Raw genomic sequence first — 17,584 nt, 5'->3', positions numbered from 1 at the left:
ATATGTGCGAGGATCTTTCTTTTAAGAAAGGTTATTAAAAGTTTGACTGTACATACAGACCAGCATTTTTCACCTTTGGCACTTGAAGATGGACGGACTTTCAACTTCCAGAATTCCCTAGTCAGCAGCTTTAAAATATGCAAACTTTCAGTTCCCAGGATTCTCCAGCCAGCATGCTGATTGGAGCATTCCAGGAGTTGAGATCCACACACCTTAAAACATGCTGGCTGGGGAATTCCGGGAGTTGAAGTCCACCCATCTTCAAGTGGCCAAGGTTGAAGAATGCCGATATAGATAGACACAATAAAATAAAGTCAGTTTTTAAAAAAATTAAATCCGAATTTCCCAAATCAAAGGAGCAAAAGGTCCCTACAGCTCTCTCTCCCCCTCCCCCACTTGTCTTTCTTTTCAGCCGTCAAATTTCACAGGGTGGGCGCGGGGGGTGGGGGGGAGTGTCCTTGTGCACTAATCTCATCACAGGAATATTAGACAGGGTCTCGGCCACAATTTGTGCAAGTATTAAATAACTAGAAACAGACACGGCTGATTGGCCAAAACCTTCCTGCCTGGATAATGCTGGACACACCTGGGACTTGTTAAACAGTCTTTAAATCAGTGTTTTTCTATCGTGTCAGTTTTAAGACGGGTGGATCAACTCCCAGAAGAATCCTGGGATTTGAAGTCCTCCTCTCTTAAAAGTTGCAAGGTGGTTCAAAATTGCTTTCAAGTTAGACAATTCAAATGGAGAACGTTTTGCTCCCGTCCGTCTTCAATCTCCAATCTAGGGAGGCCAGCTGCCTTTCAGAAGGAGAAAAACAAACCCATTTATGAGCCCCAAACCGTTTTGTCTGAGCAAGCAGGCTTAGCTGAAGCTACGGAAGGACACATCGTCATTTTGCAGAGCCCCATTGATCTCTGGAATGGTCTCCACTCCTAAGTAGCCGAGCAGGATGTCACTGCGGCGCCGTGAGAGCTGAAGGATGTCTTCTGCTAATAAGGTCACCGTTGTGTACCTTACAATGTCCAGGTCAAACATGTCTTTCAGGTATTGCAAAATCTGGTGCTGAAGAAAGAGAGAGAAGAGGGGGTTATTTATTCCTCTTACGGCACCTTCACATATCGATAAAAACACGGGATGAAAACATGAGATATGAAAATCTAAAATATTATAAATGTATGTGTGTAGACTACGGATACAATTTTCCGCTTCACATTTTTTGCAGCCTGTTCATCTCCTGGCTAGATCACATCGCATCCTATTGAAGGGAGAGGGGGAGAGGGATACGGATGAGGTGCCAGGGCTTTGTGGTTTCGAGTCATTTAGAAACAAAAATCACATAAAGAGTTTTTCCCCCTCTTTAACTGACCGCATATATCCTTTCCTATCTTAAAACTCTTCCAGATAGATAGATGGACAGACGGATAGACTAGATGACAGAGAGAGAAAGAGAAAAAGATATAGATATGTAGAGAAAGATGATAGATGATAAATGATAGCAATAGATGGAGGGATGGATGGATGGTAGGTAGGCGATAGGTAGATAGACAAATAAACAGAAAGATAGATATAAACAGATAATTGACAGCCAGCCGGACACAGATATATAATAGATAGATAGATAGATAGATGATAGATAGATAGATAGATAGATAGATAGATAGATAGATAGATAGATAGATAGATAGATATAGACAGACAGACAGACAGAGAGATTAGGTGGGTAGGAAGGTAGACACAGATAGGAGAGAGATAGAAAAAGAGAGACAGACAGACAGACAGAGATTAGGTAGGTAGGTAGACAGAGAGAGGCAGAGAGAGAGAGAGAGAGACAGAAAGAGAGAAAGAGAAAGAGAGAGACAGAGAGAGAGAAAGAGAGACAGACAGACAGAGATTAGGTAGGTAGGTAGACAGAGAGAGACAGAGAGACAGAGACAGAAACAGAGAGACAGAGAGAGAAAGAGACAGAGAGACAGACAGAGATTAGGTAGGTAGGTAGGCAGAGAGAGACAGAGAGAGAGATATTTTAAAAGAGCATTTACTTTGAAGAAGCTGCAGACTTCAAAGAGATGCTGTTTGGGCCCCAGAAAGCCGAAAGCCAGCACTGGGCTGACATGCTCCGATACGGAGTAAAAATGAGATATAAAACCATCCGGAACCTGAAAGAGAAGCGGAGAGTGAAAAGTTGGATCAGTTGCCGCTTCTGGTTTTAAAAGTTAAACACATTACAAACCGCACGTATCGCACGCAAAAACGGCCAGGGAGGGAGAGGGAAGCTCAGTTTCCCATTTCCAGAACCGGTTTGTAAGGAGAAAAAAGGGAATGGGGATTGGATCCGGCTCTCCCTCGTTCCCACATACCATCAGAAGCCGCCTCTTGGCCTTCAGAACTGACCAGCAAGCGGTGGCCAGAGCCTGGAATTCAAAGGAAACGGGTTATTTTCCCCTCTCTTCAAATTGGATTCCCCTTTCCCGTCCTCAACATACGACCATGAACTGGGACAAGCAAAAGTGGAAGCCAGGTCCACGGACCCACCCTGTCACTAACTTAACAACGGCAACGATTCACTTAGCGACCGAAGCCGGAAAGTTCGTTAAATGGAGCAAAATTCTCTCTGGATAACTGTTTCGCTTAGCCACAGAAATGTGGGGCTGTAAGTTGAGGACTAGCGGTACCCACCCATAACAATTCCAGAGGAGGCTGGGCAAGCCCTCTGTCAGATATGGTGTAAGGTCTGCTGCTTGGGTAGGGGGGGTTGGACTAGATGACCTCCAAGGTCCCTTCCAACTCTGTTAAAAATCTGTTCAATTCATGGGGCGCCAGGTGGGAACCTCGTAACCCTCCTGAGCTTCTGTGCCTGAATGAGGCTGGGCTGGAGCTCTCACCTGCCGGGCCCCCTTAACTCCGAGGTTAGTCCCATTCCTAACCACCCCATCCCCTTCCCCCCCACCAGAAAGTCACCGTCTCCTTGAAGCTGTCCGAGAGCCAGCGGTTACGCAAGATGGCCACGACTGAGGACGGCGGGTTCTCAAGATCTTCCAGAGCGTCCATGAGGATGAAGTCCAAGGCGATATCAAAGAAATTCATGCAGACCACCTGAGAGGCAGACGAGAGAGAGAGAATCCACGCCCATCCACCAAAATCCCAGCAAACCTCCCTAATTCCGCCACCTCCAGGATCCAACCGGTCCTAATTTGATTCATCATATCATTATAGCCCCCCACCCCCACCCCGACACTATTTGGGGCTGGTCTTGATTAGGGTGGGCTAAATAAACCAGTGAGAAAGTTGACCACAAAACTGGATAGAGGCAAGATCTGCCCGTTAAGATTCCAAAACGACAAACATTAATTATCAGGTCAATCCGAGGTGCCCCCCCCCCCCACTAGAAAAGTCCCATCTTAGTACAACGGAGAGTCCACATTTAGAGACTCCAGCTGTCAGCCCAGCTGATACTAGCCTGCTGTTCCAGAAACTCTGGTTTCTATGCTGGCTAAACCTAGGCTTGTATCAATCCTGTTTTTCAAAACAGATGCAGGAGTGTGACGGAACTTCCGTTCAACCCCCATGGCTCCTTTGAGCGGGACGAGAGGGCCCAACACTCACCCCTCGCCCTTCCAGTTCCTTCTGCGTGCTTGGCCAGGTGCCTTGTCTCAACGTGTAGTGCAGCATCTCATCGTAGCTTTCAAGGAAGCCCTTGGTGTTCTGGAAGAGCAGAAATCAGAGGAAACCAAAACTTAGCCAGTGAAAAGCCAGATAGACTTCCTTGTTGCTTCTCAATCAGTTCCATGAAGTCCAGAGGTTTCCACAGATATAATAACAACAACAGAGTTGGAAGGGACCTTGGAGGTCTTCTAATCCAACCCCCTGCCTAGGCAGGAAACCCTACACCACTTCAGACAAATGGCTACCCAACATCTTCTTAAAAACTTCCAGGGTTGGATCATTCACAACTTCTGCAGGCAAGTTGTTCCACCGATTAATTGTTCTCATCGTCAGGAAATTTCTCCTTAACTTCTAAGTTGCTTCTCTCCTTGATTAGTTTCCACCCATTGCTTCTTGTCCTGCCCTCAGGTGCCTTGGAGAATAGCTTGACTCCCTCTTCTTTGGGGCAACCCCTGAGATATTGGAAGACTGCTATCATGCCTCCTCTAGTCCTTCTTTTCAGTTCCTGCAACCATTCTTCACATTTTAGCCTCCAGTCCCCTAATCCTCTTTGTTGCTCTTCTCTGCACTCTTTCCAGAGTCTCAACATCTTTTCTACATCGTGGCGACCAAAACTGGATGCTGTATTCCAAGTGTGGCCTTATAAAGTGGTATTAACACTTCACGTGATCTCGATTCCATCCCTCTGTTTAGATCTAGTGTGCTTAGTTAACTCTGACCTCACAGAGATTTATGTTTGGAGAAGGTCCTCAGAAGATCTTTGGTAGACCACTAGAAGATCTCAAGATGTTACTGTCAAAGCAGTTGTCACACTACACTGAGCAGACCCCGTGGTGGGTCCCAACTCACCTCTTTGGAGACCCATGTATTCTCCCCCCCAGCAGAACTCTTCCAGAGATGGTCCTTACCTTCTCAGCCTTGGTCATCAGCCCCATCACCATGCGTTTGCCCACCTCCCCAAAAAACGTCCGGTTGTTCTCCGCCACCAAGAGCTCCTGTGAAGAGATTAGCCCATGGGAAACCAGGGTTCCTTGGATGGGAGTTGTTGAAGTTCAGCCCTCGGGAGGCTTCGTACGTACTCCCATGGAGGTCCACTGTGACTTGCAACCAAGCCAATTCTTTCTGGACCAGGTACGGCAGAGTAAAGCCAACTTCCTTCCACTCCCAAATCGCCATCCCTCAGACTCAGGGACTCCAGAAAGAAAGACATCATCAAAGGCAAGGTGGGAGAACTAGCTCCAACAGCTTCCACGTTTCTAGAGAAGACCAGCTTTGGGGTCTCCAGAGAAGACCAGATTCAAGAAAGGACCAACTTCCAAGGTCTCCAGGTATACCCACCTGAAAAGCTTGCCTGATGCAGTGAAGCTTTGCCAGGAAATCATGATCGCTGTAGCACCCCAAAAGCTCTGTGCTGGAAGAGGAGAAGGTTTGGTGGTGGGGTGGGAGAATAGATAACATCTGGATCAGCTTTCCCAACCTGATGTCCTCCCAACCTAGAGCCAAGGTGGCGCAGTGGTTAAGGTGCAGTACTGCAGGCCACTTCAGCTGACTGCTATCTGCAGTTCAGCGGTTCTAATCTCACCAGCTCAAGGTTGACTCAGCCTTCCATCCTTCCGAGGTGGGTAAAATGAGGACCCGGATTGTTGGGGGCAATATGCTGACTCTGTAAAACCGCTTAGAGAGGGCTGAAAGCCCTATGAAGCGGTATATAAGTCTAACTGCTATTGCTATTGCTAAGCTCGAGATTACAAATTCTGAAAGATGAAAGGCTAGGAATCTCAGATTCACCCCATACTTCCGGAACGGAGATCCATGAGAATCAGGAGTTCTCGAGAAACTGTGATTTGAGCATCCTCCAAAGATCTCAGGGTTTCAAATCCCAGAATTCTCTACCTGCAGAACCAAGAGCTGGGGACTCTTGAGAACTAGGCCCTTGAGTACATCTGGAAGCGTCCAACTAACGAACGTTGTGTTGTTTACAGTCCGTTTGGGATGAGGAGCAAGAATAAGGAACCAGCTAAAACCTCTCCCTGAAAACCTCCCGAGGGCCGCCTGCCCCCAACTCACCGAAAGGTCCTGCACGAAACCCCTCCATCCTTCACCAGCTGCAAGGCTTCTTCATAGGCAACCGCTGGCTTAGAAGGCTGGTAGGGGGCCGTCTCGATTTCCAGGGCGTCGAAGATCTGAGAAAAAAAGGAAGCCTACATAAAAATTTTCCTAAAAATTGTTTTGCATAGCCCTGCACGGCGTAGCTCATACCTTCCCCCTTCACCACACAAGGCAGTGACCTATGAGGGGCCTTAAACATTAGAGCAGTGTTTCTCACCTTGGCCACTTGAGATGTCCGGACTTCAACTCCCAGAATTCCCCAGCCAGCGAATGCTGGCTGGGGAATTCTGGGAGTTGAAGTCCGGACATCTTCAAGTGGCCAAGGTTGAGAAACCTGCATTAGAGGCTCATCAAAGACATTATCACGATTCTAACCAAGCAAAAACAGCTGTATAATCTGTAGCCTTGGCTACTACTTAAGACTTTTCCCATGGGCAGGCCTAGGAGACTGCTCCGAAACGTCATACGGGATGTCCTGTTTTCCACCAAAGCCACTTAGAGCCACATGGCTTTAAGAGAGGGGAACGGCCATACAGATATAATGAATAAGTAAAGAAGGAAAACACGGCACAGGGTTCAAATTACCTCCGCGGCAGAGAAAAATTCCTCGGAGGTGACGCTCTCGTCCTCATCTTCTTGTTGACGCCTCAGAGACTGTTCGGTCAGTGGGAACATGAGAGTTTGCTCTAAGGGCAAGAGAAATGTTGAGGCGTAACAGTGGTTTATTTGAGTCACCGGTAGCAAAACACAACAGCCCTCATTTTATAAGAGCCGAGGTGGCGCAGTGGTTAGGGTGCAGCACTGCAGGCCACTTCAGCTGACTGCTATCTGCAGTTCAGCGGTTCAAATCTCACCGGCTCAGGGTGGACTCAGCCTTCCATCCTTCCGAGGTGGGTAAATGAGGACCCAGATTGTTGGGGCAGTTGCTGACTCTGTAAACCGCTTAGAGAGGGCTGAAAGCCCTATGAAGCGTATATAAGTCTAACTGCTATTGCTATTGCTATAAACCACCTTGGCAGAAGTAAAATACAATGAGATAATGGCTGACGTCAAATTGTAAGGCCAGAGTTAAAGGCCCCCCTGGTGATCCTGGAGCTTCCTTGGTTTTCTGGCAGGTGTTTCATTACCTGAACTAGCCAACACCTCCGGAGGCACCTGATCCCTGCCAGACGTCCCTGGCCCCCTCTCTGCCTCCTCAAAGCCTTCGCCAGACTCCAGGACTGGCCCATATTCCCCCCCCCCAACCTCCTCACTCTTACGGTTTACGGTTTATTAGGATTTGTATGCCGCCCACTCTCGAGAGACTCAGGGGGGCTTACAGATAAAACTGGGAGGGGGGGACATATAAAAATTAAAAAGAACAGACATTAAAATTGCACAACATTCATATAGTTTAGTTTAGTTTCCTTTATTTGTATGCCGCCCTTTTCCCTGGGGGGACTCAGGGCGGCTCACAATTCAAAAAGGGGGGGGGGGAAGCTTAGGGTGGGGCTGGATAAATCAACAGGCCCAGGCCTGCCGGAACAGCCAGGTCTTAATCGCCTTGAGGAAGGCCGGAAGAGTAGTAAGGGTTCGGATCTCCACGGGGAGATCATTCCATAGGGCGATTCTCTGAATCGGCTGCCAGCTCCACTTGGGGAGGGGGGGGCACAACACTGGCCTTGAATTAGGACGAGTCCAGTTTCTCCCAGAATTAGCAAACCATCCCGTCTCACCTAAATCAAGCAGCATGTTATCGGCCGACAGACTGGATCCAAATTCCTCCTGCAGGTTGTACGCCCGATACAGGAGCAATTCCAGCTTGTCCGCAAATTCTTTTTTCTGAGATTCCTGCAGTGACAAAGGCAGACATGGCTGCTGCACTCGACGTGAAAACAAGCCAACTTACTTGGGGGGTTGTGTCCATGGAGTCATCTCCAAGGGGATTCTAGATTTTCTCAGCTATGGGGCAGCCCCTCCTGAACGTGACGTTTTCCAGGAGACCCAAAATTGCTGACCTCACAGAGATCTTCAGGTAGCAGCAGCTCTTCCTCTTTGGGGACCACCCAGGAGGCGGAGAGGCTGGAGGGGTCCCTCTGACGGGCGGTCAGGGCCTGCTCCCACTTCTGCAGGGCCTCTTCAAACAGCTCCATGCCTGCCAAGGAAGAAGGACCACCCCCCAATGTCAGGCCTGCAGTTTTCCTTCGGATCTTTGGCCTGCCACACTCTCCTATGCATTTCCTATTGTGGGAAAATGGAAGGGGGAATTTGCAGGGAGTTAGATGTTTGGTAGCCATAACAACATTCTTTCTAGAAAGCCAAGGTCATCCTTTGTCTCTGCACCTGACCGGAACTGGATGGGTGGAATCTGTCAGCAGGGTAGTGGGAGATTGGACCATGGGATGGACTCGTGGGTGTGGGGGCAAGATCTTGAACTTTCAACTGGGTGGGGAAAACCGGGAAGCTTTCAGATTCGGGTTTTCCCAGGTGTGCCAATGTGGCTCTCTTCATAAATTAGAACTCTGAGCAATTCTTTGCCTTGGACTCTGATTTACTTTGGGTGCTATTTCGCCCAAATGACCAGCAACAACCAAATTTGAGCCTCCTCTTGGCAACCCAGCGTCCCCCTAAGCTGGTGCCTGTTGGGCTGGAGATCCGGGAGTGGAAGCCCACCCATGCTGGCTGGGGGATTCTGGCAACACACCTTTACCTTGAAAATAGAGGTTTTCTGCACTGCAGTCCCCTGCAGCACCAGGATCTTTCTCCCCCCAATTGGGCTTCCCAGGGAGGTGCAGCAGCTGGGGTCGGGCTGGGGGAATTCACAACTGCCATCTAGAAGGAGAAAAATCCCACAGAAACAGGAATGTCATCTGTCAATCACCTCAATGTAAGCAATCTCAACTATTTGTATCCTACCTTTATTATTATTATTATTACAAATAACTCAAGGCATTGAATATTCTTATACTCCTTCCCTCCTCTTATTTTTCTCTACAACAACAAAATGAAATTGAAATTTTCAAGGAGGGGAAAAAATGTTTAACCAAAGAGGCTACCTTTTTAAATCTTTTTTTAAAATAAAGACTTTACTATTACTTTTCAATTACAAAAATAAACATTTCCATCTTTCCTTTTGCAGCGTGCTGTTTGGATACAAACACCTGTGCCACATCGTTCCTCATTTGCCACATCTTTCACATTAATATTAACACTATTTCCCTAATCTTAGTATTATATTAACATTTAAACATTATAAAACTCTCCATTTTTCTTCTTAATATCTTCTAGTGATGATACCGTATTAACATTAAACATCATTATTCTCATCATACACTGGTAACAGTTTTCATCTTATTTATAACTCTATCTAAATATATTGTCTACTTATTTTTTAGCCTTCTTCATTTCCAAACTCCTTTTTTATTCTCCAACCATTGGTAAAATACCTCCCAAATCATATAATTCAATTTTCTCTTCTCCTTAATCGCTAATGTAATCTGTTCATTTCTGCACATTCTAATATTTCCTTATCATCTTCTCATCCATAGGAATCTGCATTTTTCCAATATGCAAAAACAATTCTAGCTGCGGTTAATACACGAACGATTAAATATACATTCTCTTTATTTGAAAAAGCAAACTTGAGCTGTCCTTTAAACAGGGTGGAAAAGTGTTTGAAGAAGAGAAAATAGGTCTGTAAATAATCCAACTTGAATGCAGTTTTAAAAATGCCCATTCCTGCCTTCTTTACTTTAAAACGGCAGACAAAATAAGCTTAAAAAACAGAAATAAAATTTCAGGGTGATTTTTCCGAGCTACAGAAACAAAATACAACCTCTCAAGTAGAGCAAGCAAGGCACTGGTGGAAAGGTCAACCAACTAAGGCCACAAAAATTGTGTTACACGTCAAGTGACTCACAAACAAGCTGAAGTTCCATTTAAGCAATAATCCCAAAACCAAACACTGTATATTTACAGGGCACTCCAGAAATAAATGAAATCAATTCCATGTCACCCTTCTAATACTTTTAGCACCAATATGCCACAGCTAGAGTTATGTGGGAGTTAAATCTGAATTTAATGACTGCGTGTCTAGATTGTATTTTTGCAATAGTTTCCCAGTGCTGTTTGAGTCCCAGGAGCTTTAAAATCTTACTTCCTCTCACTTCCAGCCAATCAGGTGGGAGCCAACATGGCTGTTTTGAGGAAGGGGGCTGCGAAACAAAAATGCAGAAAAACATTGCACCACGATGGCCTTCGATCTGACATTCCCCTCCCACCGTGATCCTTGCCCTTGACAATTTCTCACCTACGTTTATCTGGCTAAAGCACTCGGGGTGGAGATGGATGACCTCCAAGGTCCCTGCCCTTCTAGGATTCTAGCGTTACCTTCAAACCCACGGCTCCACCGTTATAACGTGAATGGCAGAAATCTCAGAATTCAACTGCTTCTTCAGTTCCACTTGATTACAGGCAGTCTTCGACTTACGACCGTTTGTTTAGTGGCCACAAAGTCACAACGGCACTGAAAAAAGCGACAGGCTGCTTTGCGCTTACGTCCATCTTTCACACGTACAACCACATGGTCGCTTGATCGAAATTCGGCTGCTTGGCCATGGGGCTCCTATTGTGACGTTGGTTAAAACGGGGAAAACTCAGTTAACAAAATGTCTCAGTTAGCAGCAGGCAATTCAGGGGCTCAGTTTTGGCCGTTGAGTTGAGGACTCCCTGTATTTCTATCCACGAATCGCTTTGCCTTTTTCAACTCTGTTTCTTCTGCAGACGGGCAGCCTGTAATTCCACAGGTGTTACAGAGGAAGGAATGCCAGTGTACTTATCATGTACCGGTATAAAACAATTCTCCCTTTAGTACAGTGTTTCTCAACCTTGGCAACTTGAAGATGTCCGGACTTCAACTCCCAGAATTGGGAGTTGAAGTCCGGACATCTTCAAGTTGCCAAGGTTGAGAAACACTGGCTTAGTACTATCTCAAAAGACTTGCAATTATCTCCAACTCACAATTTTCCGCAGAAGGGGATGTGTTTTTAGCTAAAGGCTAAAAAGGCAAAACAGCACAGGGAATTGTCTCCAGGGATTCCTCGACCTACAATAATTGAGCCCCAAATTTCTGTGGCTAATTGTGACGTTCGTTAATGATTTTGGCCCCGTTTTGTGACCTTTCTTGCCACAGTGAAGTAAATCCTGCTGTTGTTAAATTAGCAACAGGTTGTTGAGTGAATCTGGCCTTCTCCCCGTTGACTTTGCTGGTCAGGAGGTCGCAAAAGGGGTCATGTGACCCACCCACCCCCCCACCCCAGGACACTGCAAACTGTCGTGAGTACATGCCATTGCCAAGCGTTTGAATTCTGATCAGGGGACCACGGGGGGTGCTGCCAATGTGAAAAAATGGTCGTAAGTCACAGCTGTAGCTTTGAATGGCCTCTAAATGAACTGCTGGAAGGCCAGGACTGCCTGCCGCAGCTGCTTGCCCCCAGCAGGTGGGGCTGAAGGACCCCCTCCCAAGCGTCTCTTACTGAGGCCAGGCTGTGGTGAAGAGCTTGGTGCTTGCTGGGCTTCCAGGGAGGAGATTCCGCTGAGCGTGTCGTTGCGTTTTGCTGCCGGGGGCTCTGCAGCCGAACGGCCGGATAGCCTGGAATGAGAGAAAATGCAAGTGAGAGAGAGGAGAGAGAGAAACAGAAGAGAGAGGGAGAGGAGAGAGAGAGAAACAGAGAGAGAGAGAAACAGAGAGAGAGAGAAACAGAGAGAGAGAGAGAGGGAGAGAGAAACAGAGAGAGAGAGAGACACACACAGAGAAGAGAGAGAAACAGAGAGAGAGAGAAACAGAGAGAGAGAGACAGACAGAGACAAACAGAGACAGATAGAGAAACAGAGAAAACAGAGAGAGAGAAAACAGAGAGAGAGGACAGAGAAACAGAGAGAGAAGAAACAGAGAGAAACAGAGAGAGACAGACAGACAGACAGAGACAGACAGAGAGACAGACAAACAGAGAGAGAAAACAGAGAGAGAACAGAGAGAGAGAAACAGAGAGAAACAGAGAGAGAGACAGACAGACAGACAAACAGAGAGAGAAAGAAACAGAGAGAAACAGAGAGAGAGAAACAGAGAGAGAGAGAAAACAATAGAGAGAGAGAAACAGAGAGAGAAACAGAGAGAGAGACAGAGAAATGACGAGAGAACAGAGAAACAGAGACAGAGAGAGAGGGAGGGAGAGAGAGAGAACAGAGAAACAGAGAGACAGACAGACAGACAAGACAGAGAGAGAGAAACAGAGAGAGAGACAAAGAGAGAAATACAAGTTTCTAGTACTCAACACTAATCCTGTCTTAGTGGGGAGTTCTGTTCAGCAGATTTACTCTCATTGTGCCCAGAGAGAGAGAAATATCTGCCTCTATCCAGGATGGAACTCAGAACCTCCCAATTGTGAGGTGGGGGCTCCCCCTCTCTAAGCCAACAGCACCACTCCAATTATAATAAGTGACTAAAAAGGAATAAGTGGATAGAATAAAGAATAGTGTATCCATCTAAGAAAAACCTTTAACTGATCAATTAAAAAAAACCCTTTGATCGTCATCACCTTTCTTCACCGAGGGCGCCCGGCGGGTGGGCAAGATGGGCACCGGAACCGCCAGAGGCTTGGCGCTGGGCTTCTCTGGAGCGATCTGTTTCTTCCGTCGCCGTCGCCGCTTCAGCTGGTGCGCCGTCAAGGCCAAGGCCACCGTGCCGAGAGCCGTGGCGAAGAGCACCTTCCGGAGACCGGGGCTGACTCTCAGCGCAGAGAAGGCCGACTTGGAAAGCGGGAGAAGCAAAAGGAAGGCAAACTTCACCCTCTGGGCCAGTGTTTCTCAACCTTGGCCACTTGAAGATGTCCGGACTTCAACTCCCAGAATTCCCCAGCCAGCAGCATTCGCTGGCTGGGGAATTCTGGGAGTTGAAGTCCGGACATCTTCAAGTTGCTAAGGTTGAGAAACACTGCTCTAGGCAAAGAAAATCCTCTTTCCCTCAATGCATTTCCCCTTCTTCTTCTTCTTCTACTACCTGCCCAAAGGTGGTGTAAAGAAAGACGGGGATTTCCGCTACGGTCATAGCCAAAGCCTGGATAATGGACATGCCCTCCGCCCTCTGAAACGCCATGTTGGAAACGTGCTCGGGTTGCCGCCACCGAGGTTGCGCTGTCCACACAGCAGTCCGGCACCGCGCGGGATCCAACCATCGGCCTTCGGAAGTGCATCTATTTCCTGGAGCAGAGGGGGGGGGGGGAAAAACAGTTGGAAAAACGGTGGAAAAAAGACGCAAAACTGTTGAACCAGAAGGACGAAAACTCCTTTGGATCCGGTTAATGATTAACATTCAAGACAAACCCCGTTAGATGAAGGTTTTTTTTTTTAATTTTAATTTTATTTTATCAATTTCATATATACATTCACAATTATATGATCTCATAACTGTTATTAATAATATGTATTTATAACAATTTTCCCCTACAGTTGACAATATACTTGAAGATTGCTTTTTAATCATCCCATAGATCCATCTTATCTTACAACGGTCCTACTTCTTCTTCCCTCCTCCCTCTTTCCTTCCCTCGTTTCTTCTCTCCTACTCCCCTTCCTTCCCTCCCTCCTTCCCCTTCCCTCCTTCTCTCCTTCCCTCCTTCCTTCCCTTCTTCCTTTTCTCCTTCTCTCCTTCCTTTCCCCCTTCCTTTCCTCCTTCCTTCCCCCTTCCTTCTCTCCTACATTCCCTCCTTCCTGCCCTCCTTTCTTCTCTCCTTCCTTCCCTCCTTCCTTCCCTCCTTTCTTCTCTCCTTCCCTCCTTCCTTCCTTCCCTCCTTTCTTTTCTCCTTCTCTCCTTCCTTTCCCCCTTCCTTTCCTCCTTCCTTCCCCCCTTCCTTCTCTCCTACATTCCCTCCTTCCTTCCCTCCTTTCTTCTCTCCTCTCCTTCCTTCCCGCCTTTCTTCTCTCCTTCTCTCCACTCCTTCCCTCCTTGCTTCCCTCCCTCCTTCCCCTTCCCTCCGCTCCTTCCCTCCTTCCTTCCCTCCTTCCTTCCTTCCTCCGTCCTTTCGTTTCTCCTTCTCTCCTTCACTTTCCCTCCTTCCTTCCCCCCTTCCTTCTCTCCTACATTCCCTCCTTCCTTCCCTCCTTTCTTCTCCTCCTTCCTTCCCTCCTTGCTTCCCTCCCTCCTTCCCTCCTTCCGACCCCCCCTTTCTCTCTGCTTAGATGAAGGTTTATTTACATTTTTTCAGAAAATTCAAGGGGAACGCCAACAGTTTGTGGTCGTATGATAGATCCATCTCATTCCAGCTAGTCCTCGATTTACAACGCGCCTGCCCAGCATTGTCTTAAGTTGCGGCAGGTTGTAAATCAGTTGTAACCCAAGTGACCAACTGTTTTTTATTTATTTTATGTATTCGTTTGCACCCTGCTTTTATTAGCTTTATCAATAAGCCAAGGTGGCCAACATATCCAATACCCCTCCCTCCTGTCTTAATTCTCACAAAAAAAAAAACCCCAGTTTGAAATGGCCCATTTCCACAATTCCCCCTTGTTAATAAAGGGGAGTTTTGTGCGGAACATGGATAAAAACATTTTTTTTTTAACACAAATCGGCTTTTGAGAAAGTTTCTGGTTTACTCCCCGATTACCATATCTTGTCCAGCAAGTCTCCACCAGGAGAACCAGGGTTTGGAGGCCGTTAAGAACTGGATGAGTGCTAACAAACTGGTACTCAACCCGGATAAGACCGAGTGGCTGTTGTGCTTCCCCCCCAATAATTTGGCTAATACACCAACGCTTAGGCTGGGGGGTCAAATTTTATACCCCTCAGATAGGGTCCGCAACTTAGGAGTCCTCCTGGATCCACAGCTGACTTTTGATCACCAGCTGTCGGCGGTGACCAGGGGGGCATTTGCCCAGGTTCGCCTGTCCGCCAGTTGCGGCCCTACCTAGACCGGGGGGCTCTCACAACAGTCACTCGAGCCCATTGTGATCTCTAGGCTGGAATACTGCAATGGGCTCTACATGGGGTTGCCCCTGAGGTGCATCCGGCGACTACAGCTAGTCCAAATGCAGCCGCCGGCGATTGATAGTGGGCGCACCGCGGTTCGCCCACGGTTACACCTGTCCTCCGCGAGCTGCACTGGCTACCTGTTGGTCTCCGGGTGCGCTTCAGGATACTGAGGACCATCTTTAAAGCACTCCATGGTAGTGGATCTGGTACTTGAGAGACCGGCCTTCTGCCGATTACCTCTCCTAAATCGACCAATTAGATCGCACAGATTGGGCCTCCTCCGAATTCCATCTGCCAGTCAATGTCGACTGGCACCACACGGAGGAGAGCCTTTTCTGCTGCTGGGCCCCGACCCTGTGGAACGAGCTCCCCATGGAGATCCGTACCCTCACCACTATCCAGACCTTCCGCGCAGGACCCTCAAGATCTGGCTCTCCCAGCAGGCCTGGGATAGGCTCCAATTAACCCGCCCGAGTGTTTGATTGCTGAATGAAAGTTGTGTTTTATTATTTTTCTTTGTGCACATATTGTTTGTTTCTGACCTTGCACCCCCCTCCCCTGTGGTTGTAAGCCGCCCTGAGTCCCCTCAGGGAAAAGGGCGGCATATAAATCCCAATAAACCTTAAACCTTAAACCTTAAGTCTCTGCGAAGCTGCTCATTAATACAAAGCCTAATTTATGACAACTCCTTCTGGGAAATGCATATGAAAAAAAGTGGCTAGGACAGTGTTTCTCACCTTGGCGACTTTAAGTCCTGTGGACTTCAACTCCCAGAATCCCCCAGCCAGCACATCTGTGCTGGCTGGGGGATTCTGGGAATTGAAGTCCACAGGACTTAAAGTCGCCAAGGTTGAGAAACACTGGGCTAGGTTATAATCATATCACCTAATATAATCTTAGATAACCCCAAACCTGTATAATTAATATAAGGAAGCAATTCTTCTGATGGCATTTTAACATGCTATTGTTTGCCATCCCTTCCTGGCAAAATTATTATTATTATTTTGCATTTGGAGGAAGCTTGATTAGTGTTTTTTCCCAAGTGATAAAAGTGAAGCTGGGATGTAACTGAAGGATGCAAAACTGCCACTCAAATATCATACTTTTTCTCTGTTCCTCCAGAACATTTTTGTTCATTATTATTTTTCTCCTTTCTGGCTGAGAAAGCCCCCAAAGCAAACTTGGGGAGCTTTAAAAGACCTTTTCCTGTTTCCTTGCAAAGCCTCGAAGAATCCAACCCATGCAAAAAAGAAAAAAAAAATTGGCATTGCAGGTAGACTGCTACTGAACCTGGGGGCTCTACTCTTCATTTTTTCCCAGCTAAGAAAGGCACTTTTCCTCCCTTTTTCTCAGAGACGAACCTGATTAGCCTGCACCGAGCTCGGCTTTCGAGGAGGCGGGGGCGAGGCGGCTTGCAAACGCGAAAACCGGGCTGGTGCGCGCTTGCACTTCGCTACTACCCCTGTCAGCAAACCCGTTGGGCGTGCATGCATTATTATTAGCGGGCGAAGCAGTTGCCACACAATCCAAGGCGCCTATTTGGGAGAAACCCCCACATTCCCAGCCCTGGTAGAAAGCCGGGGCTATGCAAGAAAGGAATCTTAAAACACTCCCCCCCTCCAAACCCATAATGGAAGAGTCCGCCGCCCGTCTGACCTAAGCCAGGTGGCCAATACCATTCTCCTAATCCGGGGGGAGCTCTCACCATACCGCTCCGCTCGCCATGGCTGCAGAAGGACGGCGTCTCCTTCCCGGTTCGATCGCAGCCGCGCAGACTAGCTTGTCTAATCCCCGCCTTAGGGGCGGAGCGCCGGACTCAGACCGCAAGACTGCCAGCCCTCTCAGCTAACCGAAACGGCAGCCCGTCCCGGAGCGGACCAATAGCCGCTCTTTGCTCGCTTCCTTTACTTACCGCAAGAGAATCCAGTGCGGTTGAGCAACCAAAGCGGCGTCCTTGTTGCCCAATGGGGAAAAGGAGGCGTGGCTTTACGGCTGATTGGCTCCGGCGCGACGTGGAAAGCGGAGGGGCGGGGCTCTTCTTAAAGGGCCGGTGCCTTCTGCTCTTGGCTGGAGGCTATATATGGGAAGGAGATAAAAAAACAACAGGGACTAGAAACACGCAGCCCGTCTGAACCGTTCTCTGTTCTGCCCTCATTTTGAATGAGGATTTATATTCTTGCTTTGGACAATGTATTAATTGCAATTTAAATTAGAAGAGATTTAATTAGAAGAGGAACAAAAGGTTTATAATAGGCTTCCTACAAGCCATAAATTTATTTATTGTGACACATTTGTAAGATGCGCAAGCCAAGTGACATTAAACCTGGTGATTCTAAACCCATCTTTGGGCAAGGCTGCCAGACGGGTTCCCACGGCTCTGCTCCTTTTGCAACCAGAGGATGGCCCTCTCCAGCCCCCTAATCCTTGCAGAGAAGAGCAACCAAGATGATTAGGGGACTGGAGGCTAAAACATATGAAGAAGGGTTGCAGGGACTGGGTAGGTCTAGTTGAATGAAAAGAAGGATGTGGTGTGCATGATAGCATCTTCCAATATTTGAGGGGCTGCCCCAAAGAAGAGGGGGCTATTCTCCAAAGCACCTGAGGGCAGGACAAGGAGCAATGGGTGGAAACTAATCAAGGAGAGAAGCAACTTAGAACTGAGGAGAAATTTCCTGACAGTCAGAACAATGAATCAGTGGAACAACTTGCCTCCAGAAGTAGTGAATGCTACAACACTGGAAGTTTTTAAACGATATAGGCCAGGGTCGCCTGTTCAAGCAGGGAGTTGGACTAGAAGACCTCCAAGG

At 47.6% G+C, this 17,584-nt stretch overlaps 1 protein-coding gene across 1 annotated transcript; it reads right to left on the bottom strand.

The window, feature by feature from the left end:
- Nucleotides 1-324: 324 nt before the first annotated feature.
- Nucleotides 325-16,567, bottom strand: MIGA2 (mitoguardin 2). The gene is given in 18 exon segments (XM_032233263.1): nucleotides 325-1,063; nucleotides 2,041-2,157; nucleotides 2,359-2,412; nucleotides 2,960-3,094; nucleotides 3,605-3,703; nucleotides 4,573-4,659; nucleotides 5,003-5,075; nucleotides 5,732-5,847; nucleotides 6,359-6,459; nucleotides 7,489-7,603; nucleotides 7,771-7,907; nucleotides 8,463-8,523; nucleotides 8,525-8,584; nucleotides 11,287-11,325; nucleotides 11,327-11,377; nucleotides 12,314-12,559; nucleotides 12,810-13,009; nucleotides 16,434-16,567. Coding segments are annotated over 18 exon segments (1,944 nt in total). The 5' UTR covers nucleotides 16,486-16,567; the 3' UTR covers nucleotides 325-862.
- Nucleotides 16,568-17,584: the final 1,017 nt, after the last annotated feature.

This window comes from Thamnophis elegans, chromosome 16 (assembly GCF_009769535.1).
Source record: "Thamnophis elegans isolate rThaEle1 chromosome 16, rThaEle1.pri, whole genome shotgun sequence".
Lineage (NCBI taxonomy): Eukaryota > Metazoa > Chordata > Lepidosauria > Squamata > Colubridae > Thamnophis > Thamnophis elegans.
The sequence above is the reverse complement of the archived record's forward strand: the minus strand, read 5'-3'. Positions and strand labels throughout refer to the sequence as shown.